This window comes from Miniopterus schreibersii (genome assembly GCF_964146895.1).
Source record: "Miniopterus schreibersii genome assembly, chromosome: 11".
Classification (NCBI taxonomy): domain Eukaryota; kingdom Metazoa; phylum Chordata; class Mammalia; order Chiroptera; family Miniopteridae; genus Miniopterus; species Miniopterus schreibersii.
The window spans coordinates 27,790,679-27,801,789 of record NC_138111.1 but is presented as its reverse complement, the minus strand read 5'-3'; the positions used below and the strand labels follow the sequence as shown (position 1 = coordinate 27,801,789).

The 11,111-nt window shown below is 51.6% G+C and overlaps 2 protein-coding genes across 4 annotated transcripts; both read right to left on the bottom strand.

Annotated features, from left to right (window-relative positions):
* Positions 1-1,005: 1,005 nt before the first annotated feature.
* RPP25L (ribonuclease P/MRP subunit p25 like) lies at positions 1,006-2,724 on the bottom strand. 3 transcript variants are annotated; one of them, XM_081151827.1, is made up of 2 exons: positions 2,651-2,724; positions 1,006-1,836 (listed from the first exon to the last, which is right to left on the bottom strand). In XM_081151827.1, exon 2 carries the CDS (start codon positions 1,800-1,802, stop codon positions 1,311-1,313), a length of 492 nt encoding a protein of 163 aa, XP_081007953.1. In that variant the 5' UTR covers positions 1,803-1,836; positions 2,651-2,724; the 3' UTR covers positions 1,006-1,310. The 3 variants fall into 3 exon arrangements, with proteins under 3 accessions (XP_081007953.1, XP_081007954.1, XP_081007955.1); XM_081151828.1 differs by having other exon boundaries at positions 2,634-2,693; XM_081151829.1 differs by lacking the exon at positions 2,651-2,724 and adding an exon at positions 2,610-2,629.
* Positions 2,725-4,234: 1,510 nt separating this feature from the next.
* Positions 4,235-10,812, bottom strand: DCTN3 (dynactin subunit 3). Its single transcript, XM_081151826.1, has 7 exons — positions 10,672-10,812; positions 9,336-9,420; positions 8,543-8,629; positions 6,901-6,984; positions 5,390-5,448; positions 4,703-4,762; positions 4,235-4,512 (listed from the first exon to the last, which is right to left on the bottom strand). Exons 1-7 carry the CDS (start codon positions 10,765-10,767, stop codon positions 4,423-4,425), a joined length of 561 nt encoding a protein of 186 aa, XP_081007952.1. The 5' UTR covers positions 10,768-10,812; the 3' UTR covers positions 4,235-4,422.
* Positions 10,813-11,111: the final 299 nt, after the last annotated feature.

Sequence of the window (11,111 nt, the reverse complement as noted above, 5' to 3'; positions counted from 1 at the left end):
CCAACATCTCAACCCCTCCTGCCCACACTCAGCCAGACATCACTTCAACACTCAAATTGCTGAGCCCACCCTGCTACAACTTGAGCTCAGAAGAGCCCTAACTTTGTGCTTTCCTGGTAACTGGACACCCAGGCTACTGGACACATTGGAGAAGACCTCAAAATCCAGTGGGAAGACATCAGGGGGATCACTTCCTAAGTTATATGTCTAACCACTATGCTGTACACCTGAAACTAATATATTGAACATCAACTGTAATTGAAAAAAAAAAAATCCATTGGGAGACCCAATTGACTCAACTCATTACTGAGTCTACAACTGTCCACAATTCTGCTCTGGTGCCTGCAGCCCCCTGGCTACCATTGCAATCTTTACCTCTCCCCTTGTTCCCAGCCTGACCATGGTGAATCTAAGAGTCTAAAGCCAAGGTGAAACAGAAAAGGAGCAGCAAGGGGTAAAAAGGCAAGGATGAAACCTTGTGGGGAAATAGGAGATTACGGTATGTTTTTAAGATAAGAAAAAGCATGTTTGTAAACTGAGTCATTAATAATTAGGCAATTAATATTTACACAGCACTATATGCCCGAGTGGTATCTAAGAGTTGTGTGTATTTCTACATTCAAGCCTCATAAAAACCCTATGAGGTAAGCACTATATCCTGTTTTATGGATGAGAACACTAAGGCACAAAGCAGTAACTTGCGGATAAGCTAGAATCAGGATTCAAATCAGACAGTCTGGTGCCTGAGAAAGACAGAGAAAATGTCTGACCTGGCAGAGTCCCTAAACCAGCCCAAAGCACATGGTAAACCCGCCCAGAGGTCTAGATATAGTCAGGTTACTGTATGAGGCTTGTTCATGACTCTAGATCCTCCCAACACTAGCCTAAGCCTACTCTTCCTGTCTCCAGCCAGTGAGCTCCTGGGAGACAAAGGCAGAGACTCCCACCCCCTTAATCCCACCTCCACATAGCAGGCAGAGCAGAGGGAGAATCATCAGACAGACAAACTGGCAGAACTTTTATTTCCTAACCCACTCCCTGGAGCTCTGTCAGAGGCAGATCACAGGCACTGTAGATGGAAGGCAGAGTAAGCCCTTCTTAAGCAATCCAGAACCCGGCTAAGACCCCACACCTGTTACTCTTCATAGGGGCCCCTTCCCATATGCCAGAAGGAAGGGGAATCAGAACAGGGAGGCCCACTCTGTAGATTCAAGTCCTGTTGGAGATGTTGAGCAGTTTTAGAGGCTTCTTGGAGAAGGCACAGCCATCCTAGACATTCAAGCATGGAGAATAGCTTGCTCAGCAGGTCTTCAGGACCGGGTGTCCCGAGCCCTTCTTCGGGGTCGGGGGCCACAGCTGGAGCTAGGTGTGGAGCCCAGGCCAGGGGGTGCCCCTGGGGGCTGGTAGCCACATTCATTGGGGTCCAGGGGGTCCCGGCTGAGCAGTACCCACACTGCAGGCACATGTCGACGTACTGTGAGAGGATCTAAGCCTGTGTCCGGTGAAGTTGGTACCCAGCTGTCCTCAGTCTGCAGGAAGCGCAGCTTGGTAAGCTGGTGCAGGCCTGGTACCCGTCGCTTGACAATCTCAGCACAGCTGACAGCCTTCCCTGCAGCCCGGCCAGAACCTGAGAACACCACATGTCTTGTGCTGCCGCCCTCCAGCCGACCCAGTACCAGCCCCAGCAAGTTGCGGATTTTGCTGCCATCTCGGACCCGCATCTCCAGGGTATCAGGAGGTAGCTGGGGCATTGGGGAAGGTGCTGGGAGTTCCACAGAGCCAGCTTTCCGGTAGTGCTCCATCCTGCTTGCCGTTGCGTCTGAATCTCACTGCCCACTGCAAGGAAGTATCAGATGCATGCTCAGGAATGTGCCCCTGGCCATCCCCCACACCCTGGCTCTTCAGGACATAGCCCTGGTTCCTCATCCCAGACTTCCCAGGAACAAGGCGATATCCCCTCACTCCCAGCTTCTCAGGACAGGCGCCATACTTGCCTCACCTTGGGAAGGGCTGTACCCAATACACTCCCATTACCCTGAACAGGGCCATAACCCTCTCTCCACCCGAGGCCGAGACAGAACCAAATTCCCCAGACACTGGGCCCTTTAAGATAGGTCCAAGCCCCCTCAGAGGGGGACAACACAAACTCCCTAGGTCTGGGACCAAGCCTGCCTCACCCTGGGCTCCTTGGGACAGCGTCCAGGCTCTCCCCCCAGACTCCCTGAGAACAAGCCTGAGGGCTCCTCACTTCAGGCTCACCAAGGACAGGGACAAGGCTCCCTCACCTCGTGCTCAAGTCTCTACACCCCAAGCTCCCCGAGGCGGAGACAAGACCCCTCATCAAAATGCTCCTCAAAGACAGAACTGACCCCTCCTCACTCCGAAATCCCCAGGACAGGGTCGAGCACCCCTCGCCCAGAGATTTCTAGAGTCATCTCCCCTAACCCAGGTCACTGAGAAACTCAGAGTAGAGGCTAGACGCGGACGGTTGCTCGGGTTACTACTGACATCGGTCCCGCCGGCCTCGGCCGTCTCCATTGCCACAGGCGGCCCCCAGTGTCCCGCAGGCCGCACGGCCGAAAAGTCGGCCTCTCCTGCCCACCCCCTACCTCCAGGCGACCCCCCAAACCCACTAGGTTCGGGCGCTCACCGCCGCAGCTGCGCCCGCCTCAAGCTCTGTTCAGAATCAAGATGGCGCGCGGGCCGGGAGCGCGCCGAGGCCGCGGGGCCGCGCGGGGCGGGGGCGGGACCAGACCTGGGGGGCGGGGCCGCGGAGCCTCCGGAGGAAAACCGGGCGACTAGGTCTAGCCTAGGAGCGAGCTCAGCCTGGACTTCCAAGGACCCCAAACACACGCTGCCTACGCTGTACCGCCCTGGGGAAGGGGCCCTCCTATTGGGATGGAGAGAGGCCTGCGGAGGAGAGGAGCGGCCATCAGAGGAGTCCCGCGTCCGAAGGAAGGGGAGGATTTGGCCCTTATAAGACGGCAAGGATGGCGTCACTAGTTGAGCACACCGCAATAGCAAAGGCGCCGTTGCGGGCTTCACTTCGGACAGAGGCAAGAGGTTCCGTTTTGAGTGGCTGCTGCTGCGCGGGCGAGAGCCTTGGTCACCGAGTTCCAAGCTTCCACCTCCTTCCGTGTGGACTAGCGGGCCACGGTGGGTTTTCATCAGGAGCCAGTCAAAATAGGTCGTGTGCACAGCTCACTCTGGCTGCGGCCAAGCCGGGGGGGGGGGGGGGGGGGGGGGGGGGGGGAATCAGGCCGCAATCGCTGGTGACTACAGGCTGCTGGGTCCCAGAGGTGAGGCCGCTGAGACATGTCCGGTGCCGGGCATTTAATAGGCGCTCAAATACTTGTTAAATGATTTGTTCAAAGAATGAACCAGAGAAATGGCAGGGGGAATGGAGAAATGTGGATTAAGTTGGGAGCGATGAGAAGCTGGCGACCGTTTGGACAGAGGAGGGAAGGGTCAAGGATGACTCCCAGTTTCATACTTCATTTGGACATGCTGAATTTGGACATGATGCCTGAGACCGCGCAGGTGGGGTGACTGGGCAGGCCGTTGTAAAGGAGCCTGGGGCCACAGAGCTCCCTGACACCACAAGGGGGCAGCAAACACTTGGTGGAGTGAGGTGACAATCTCAGTCTGCTCTTTCTCAAGCTTCCTTCTTCTCATTCCCTAATGGGTCACCCCTCCCCAACGCCTGTATCGCACCTCTTCTAGGTTCCCCTTCTCGGCTAATTGCACCAAGAAGGCTACCAACTGAGAAATTTCAAGGCTCCTCTCCACCTTTGCACATGCTGCTCCTTGGGCTCTCAAAGACCCTGCATATTGCCCTCTAGGGCTGCCTCCTCCATCCTTTTCTTCTGTGTCTCAAAGGACCCTGTGCCAACCTGGTGGGACTGCCCTTTTCCTGGACTGTCTCACAGCTAGCCTGTGCAGAGCAGGGATCAGGTGGAACCGACCTGTATCCTCCCTACCTGGCATGGAATCTTACATAAAGAGGGATAATTAGTAAATGTAGGATAAATGGATACATAAGTGAATGTTCCACTCACATTAATCAAATAAGAGCATTTGTCCTGAGAGCCCCATACCTTCCAGAAAACCAGACCAGGATGAGTATAGCTCCTGGTTCAACCACTAGGAAGGTTGACAACTCTGCCCTCCATGACCCCCATCCTCACTCACCCCCATCCCCACCCTAGACCAAGAAGCAGGCACATTCCTCCAGTGATCTCTATAGTTTATTGTCACTGGAATAGGACACTGATGAGGGGAGGGGGTACAAAGAGAAAATCTCAAGTAGCCAGACCTGTGACCTCAGAGCTCCACCTGAGTGCGGAGAGGTAGGCTATGAATCCAATAAATATGGCCCCAAAGTCTGACTGCCCTGGCCCATCCTGGGATGGATAGCAGCCATCACTCCTCTGCTGGCTTCACTTGCTTGGCGGCTTCTAGCTGGCAAAGAAGCTCATCCCACTGCACAAATTGCTTGGAGAGAAGCATTGTCTAGTTGCAGGTCAAGGTGAGAACACGAGTCTGAGTGAGGTAGTGCAGATACTTTGCATCTGCCAAAAGGGTAGGGGAACAGGGGAACCAACAGGCTGGTTGAGATGGGATGAAAGACAGAGCTACAGATGGAACAAAAGGCCAGGGCTTTGGACAGCTCCTCAGAGGCCTGGCTGAGCAGAAAGGATACAGTTTTGTTGTATTCCTCCAGAAGAGCCTTGGACTCCTCAGTGATCTCCACACACTGGTCCTGTGGGGCCAAGGTATGGCAGAGAGAGGAGTTGGACAAAGCCCTCACTTCCCATTAACCTTCCTGTCTCATCAGGGACCCTCACTCCCCACAGAGCCTAAGATAAGGTGATGTTTAACCCCAGAGCCAAAAAGAGCATATTTCTAAAAGGATACTTTAAGGCTCCAAAATGGGTACACTAACAGCAGTTTTAAGGTTGATGGAAGGGGGAATAGACCACACATTTAAGGAAACATTTCTGTTAGTGTATGTCACCTCCTCCCCGTCCCATTTTCTGAACCCTTTTTTAATTTACACTAGAGCCTGGGAATGGGGGGGGGGGGGGGAGGCGGTGACACAAAAAAACAGCTCCTTCACCCACAGCTAAGGACACATAATCTCCAGGAATTCTTTGGTACCTCCCAATTCAACCTTTTGGTGTCTCAGAGTAACCCTACTTTGGGAGGCAGGAGATCTAGATGTGGCCCTATGCAAATCCCTTCCCCTCTCTAAGTCAGATGAAAGATAAAGGATAAACTCCCAAGTTTCCACTGGAGCTGATATCAGGGGAGCCTGAGACTGTTTCCCCAGGCAGCAGGGATGGCGACTGGAAGCTTCACCACCTTCCAGTTCTCTCCCTTCCCATACCTGCTGCTGGATGTGGATCTGGGCCAAGCGCTGCAGGCAGGCGGCATGCTCAGGAACAGCTGTAAAACAACGCACACTGCCTGATGATGCTTGTGCCTTCCCCCAGGACTGCTCAATAGTCTATTAGGTCTTTGGCAGGATTAGAGTATTGAGTGGAGAAACTAAACAAACGCCAGGCTTCATTGACCGCTGCAGCTAAAGGTGGTGGTGGGGGGGGCTCCTTGCTCACCCTAGTCTTACTCTAGGACCCAAAGAGGAGGGGAAGATACAGGCTCCTAGAAGACAAAACCTTGGGGTCCTCAAAGTTGCCCCATACCCCCACTCTAGTGCCATAAGCAGCAACAGGTAAAAAGAGCATTGCCTATCATGGAATCTGTCCCTTTGCTCTCAGCTAGTGGGACCAGGTCTGCCTGTCCTAGGGAACAGGGAGCTGCAGGTAGGCTGAGGATAAATGCCAGGTCCCTAAGTTGGCCATCTGAAATCCAACACCCAAAGCCTTGGCCACCATGCTAGGCCCAAAACTTAAGGCTGTCAGATGCTCAGCAGGTAGCTGATCAGGGGTAGGGAGGGGGAGCTTGGAAAAATACCTCCAGAGACAGACAAGAAGGATATCTGAATTCAATTAAAGTCACTGTCTGCTTGTCAAAACCCAGGCATAGAAACTGCTCTCAGCAGTGTGGCAGGAAGAATTCACACACATTCACATACCTGGCAGAGACTCTTACAGTAAAATCTGGGCTCTGTAGCATCCTGAAGGACAGATGCTGAGAGGTGTGATAGAGGCAGAAAGAATCCCCAGAGTTAGGCCTGTTGGGCTTACACTACTATCCTTAGGCCCAAATTGCCCAGGGTTCTGAAACTGAGCTGTCTGTTCTGGCAATTCTTAATCCCAATGCAGGAGGCAAGTACCCCCACGGTAAAGGTAAAGACAAGGGCCCTGGCTTGTGTGGCTCGGATGGAGCATCATCCTGTGCACTGAAGGGTCATGGGTTTGATTCCTAGTCAGAGCACACAACCAGGTTGCAGGCTCAAGGTGCATATGGGAGGCAACGATCAATGTATCTCTCTCACATTGATGTTTCTCTTTCTCCCTTCCTCTCTCTCTGGAGTCAACTGAAAAAACATGTCCTTGGATGAGGATTAAAAACAAATAGATACAGACAAGGAGCAGCCCGGCCGAGTGTGGCTCAGCGGCCGAGTGTGGCTCAGCGGTTGAGCATCGACCTCAGATCCAAGAGATTGCGGTTCAATTCCCTGTCAGGGCACATGCCCGGGTTGCGGGCTTGATCCCTGGTTGGGGGCATGCAGGAGGTAGCCGATCAATGACTCCCTCATCACTGATGTTACTATCTCTCTCTCTCCCTCTCCCTCCTTTTCTCTGAGATCAATAAAGATATATTAAAAAAAAAAGAAAAAAGACAAGGAGCAGACCCAGCCTGAGCCAAGGGAACCTGAGGCACAGGGAAGACCTGCCCATCCGCCCATCCCCAAGCAGAGTAGTGGAGAGATACCTTTTATATGAGCGCTGTCCAGCATAGGCACCAAAGCCTCCACCTGCTCCAGGAGTGCAATCTGGGAGAGGATAAACTGCTCCTCTGAGGTATAAACAGACAAGACAGTTGCCGTGAGGCAAGCCTGGGCACTGCTACTCCAATGCACGGGGCTGAAAACCTGTCAGGGGAGATGGCTGGGTCCTGGAAATTGGGGCAGCTACTCTGCCCATTGCTTCCTTTTCTAGGTGCACATTCCCCCATCCTGCCCTCAACCCCTCCTGAATACCTCTGGTCTGAGCCATCTTGAGCCCAAAGAGCCTCTAAGTTTCTCTAAGTCCCACCTTTCTCCATATTTTAACTTGAAGGCCTCTTCCTCTAGCCTCCTATCAACAAATTCAGTAAGCCCTTCTGAGGCCACAGGAGACAAATTACTTTGCGCTTAGGAACCCATACCCAAGGGCTCCTGGGAAGGGAAGGTCTGAAAGAGGAGACATGTGGCAGACTGCCAGGCAGATTCTGCTCAGTGGTTCTGGAGAACTGGGACCATAACAGAAGAGTCCAATAAGGAGAGCATGGCCCTGCACAAGGGATTTTAATGGTTGCAAAGAGTGGGAAGGGCACTAAAGAAGGGAGGACTGTTATGTCAAACATTTGTAGGCAAGAATGCTTGTCAATTAGTAGAGGAAAAAGAATTTAATTTGTTGAACTGGAGAAGGGAGAGCACAGGAAACAGAGCTAGATGACAGGGTAGATCCAGCAAACTGTAGAAGGCTTTGAATGGTAGGCTAAGGATTTAAGACATTATCCTAGCAAGGGGGGGGGGGAGAAAGAGAAAGAGAGAGAGAGAGAGAGAGAGAGAGACTGAGGTTCCTAAGTAGACAAAGTGGCATGCTGGAAACATGTTTTGGAAAGATGATACTGGACCACATGCAAGAGGGGAAGACTAGGGTCAAGAAGAGGGATTAGAAGACTACAACTGTTCGTGTGTAAAGGGATGAATATTGAGGCAGTAGCCTCAGGGAGGGATGGAGAGGCTGGACTCAAGAATCAGTGCAAGAGAAAATTTCCTGAACTTGATGCTTGAGCCTTAGCAATGGCTCAGGGACATTCTGGTTCACAACTGTATACCTCACACCTAATATAGTCTGGATTACAGTAGATGATAATTAAACATCTTTTCAATGAATGAACAAGCATAGGTGCTTGGCAAACTCTACCTCATGGAATGGTTGACTAACTGATGAGCAGACATTGCTTAGAACTCTGAAATTCCAGAACTTTCTCACATGAAAAAAATATGTTGAAACTCATGCCAATATTCTCTCCCAAGTGCAATGTCTCTGCTCCCACCCTTTTCCAGAAGCTCCTCTGTCTAGTTAGCAGAAGTGAGGAAGGTTCTAAAGGAAAATCCTAAAGGCAGACCATTGATAGAACATTGGAGTAGCTCCCACTGTGGCTAGCACCATGGCCTACAACTGGCTCAGAAATATATCACACCCAATGCTACTAGAGAACCACAGAACCACCTCAGGCTTCAGCCCAGACAAAGGCCAGAATTCCAGACAGCAGTTTCCAGGGCTTTATCCATTAGGACTGGCAGGAAGGCCATCTTGGTGCCCAAAGTCCCCCACAATTCACATCCCCAGATGCATGTGCACACCTGCTAAGATGAACTGCAGCTTAGAGGCATCAGGTATGGCAATGCGGTCAATGTACTCAGGATCCAGGTATTTGATCAGGTCTTCAACTAGAAAAGTAGCAAGATGGAAAATGGAATAGGGTTGGGAGTGAGGATCTGTTTTATGAAGGATACCAGGGGAATGGTCCATGCTGGGGAGAGCCTTGAGTGAGGAGCTGACACCTACAGTGTCCATTAGCAGGCCTCTACCAGGGCTCCTACTCCTACTTCCCTGTCTCTCCCCTCTGATCACCTGCTGGCTGACCTCAAACTTTAGAGCTGGGAGTATAATTGTTTCCACCACCCTGGGGCCCTCAGTATTCCCACTGACCTATGTTCACCAAGGGTGAAAGGCCCCTTGCCCCTCAGTGCCACCAAGACAACTCAGAGCTTTATCTGATTTCTAGTTACTGAGCAGATTGCTAGCTCTGACACAATCAAAAAGGCATGGCTGAGCCAAGGCCAGGGCTCCAGTACCTAATTTCCTGCCTCTGAACCTTGCCTGTGGAAATCCCATACCCATTCTCCATACTTCACCAAAGGGATCTTTCAGACAGAGCCTTTATCCCATAACTTAGGACACTGTCATGGGATTGAAGTTTTACCACAAAAATAGAAAGCACACCCCAATTCACCATTTCAGCAGGGAAACATCTTCACATTCTATCCCCAAAGGGCAATTCCAGTGACCTAATGGGCTGAAGAACCAGGGGCAGGTCTCAGGAAGTATAAGTATAGAAAAGAAGACAGGCAGGCACCCCATAGAAACACTTACTCTTTTTGTACAGAATCTTCACTCTCTCTCTCTTGCTGGCAATGTTCCCCAAAGCTACCTGCACCTTGACCAGACCATCAGCTATCTGTAAGGGGAGTGAAAGTTATTTCCAAGATTCACTACCTGATTCAAGGACTGAAAGAGGTAAAGAACTCTCATTCCCTCAGACTCCCAAAGCTCTTTGCCCCAGAAATCTAGATTGGTCACTTTCTGTTGTATTAAAGGAGATGCAACAGCACCTTCTGGGAATCCTCAGTGTGAAGAGGGACATAATCATGTACTCCTTGGGGGAGTTTCAAGTCTGATTGGAGAGGTAATGAACTATTTTAGAGTTTATGGGGCATTAGCATATACTATATATTATTTGGTTCCTATTTCTCTGACTGAACCTACCTGGGTTTTAAGGGTAGTGGGTGAGGAATTCCAATCTTAAAGGGCTGAATAGATGAAGAGGCAATGGAAGTGAATGATCTCACTCAGGTTTTAGGTTAGAGGGAGAGGAATACCAAAATTCAAGGGTCGAATATATGGGGAGGCAAGTAAGACTGAGCAGCACAGCCAGGACGTAAAAGAAAAACCAGGAGGGCTAGCGTCAAAGGGAGAAAATGTTTTGATAAGTCAATTCTCAAATGGGGCACAATCTGCTAGTGACAACTAATTGCACAAGGGTGTACAAACATACATCATTACCTCTGATGCACTTAAATCCAGGGTATTGCTGACACTCTAACTTCAGGCCTTCCCATAGAAAAAAGGGGATGGGAGGGCAACTGAGCTTCACCGCTGTCAAAATTCAGTAACGGTGTGAAGCAGTGCCAGTTCACATTGGAACACCCAATATCCAATCCCTTTCCCTCCTAATCTTGGTCCTCTCAGACCTCACCTCTCACTCCCCGCGCCCCGCCCCAGAGCCTTCCTTATGCACCCCTGTTCTGCCTCCTCTAAATCCCATGGACCTCTTTCTGCACAATGCATCTAGCAATTAATTACACAGGGCTCCGTGGCGGCCCCTCCATTGTGGACTTCATCTCTTATTGAAACTCTCATTAGTCAATTTCCCGACTGTGTCAAGTCTTCCCAACTGGCCCGCGAGGGCAGGGGCGGAGTGTTAGTCACAGTTCATACTGAGCTCATTTGAAGCGGGCCTAATAACCCGCAGTTCCCTGCATGGGCATGGACCCCGAGGGTCCAATATGCTCCGGAGATCTCGGACCTTTGTTATTTCAAAGGCCGGACTACAGGCGACGGGACTGAAATGACATCCATCCCGAGGCCCAGGCCAGGAGACCGCCCTTGTCTGCCCCAGAAAGGGACCACTGGACCTCAAATCGCTCACCTTCCGAGAGCCGCGCGAGCCACCCGGCCCATACACCCAGCGCTCCAGCTCCTCCACACGGGCCTGTAGCCTCTGCACATCGGTCACAGCTGCCATCGCTACCGCCCCGCCTCAGCTGGGGAACAACCAGAGGGTGGGACGTCCGCCCGAATAGAGGAGGCTGGCCAATCCGAGTGCATTGACGCCCCTCTATACAGGAAGTGACGATAGACTTAGGCCTTTAGTGCCGGAAGTGACCGGCAGGGCGGGGAAAGGAGTCCAAAGCTGTCTAGCTACCTAGGCAACGGCCACCGGTCAGGCCCCCCCCAGCTTCCAGCTCCTGCTTGTGAAGACAACTTTTACCATTCTTCTTCTAATTTCAGGGTACCAAAGAGGTTTCCCCACCTCATTCCCCGAAGTTGCGCATATAAATACTCCCATTTTTCCAGGATTGGTCTATT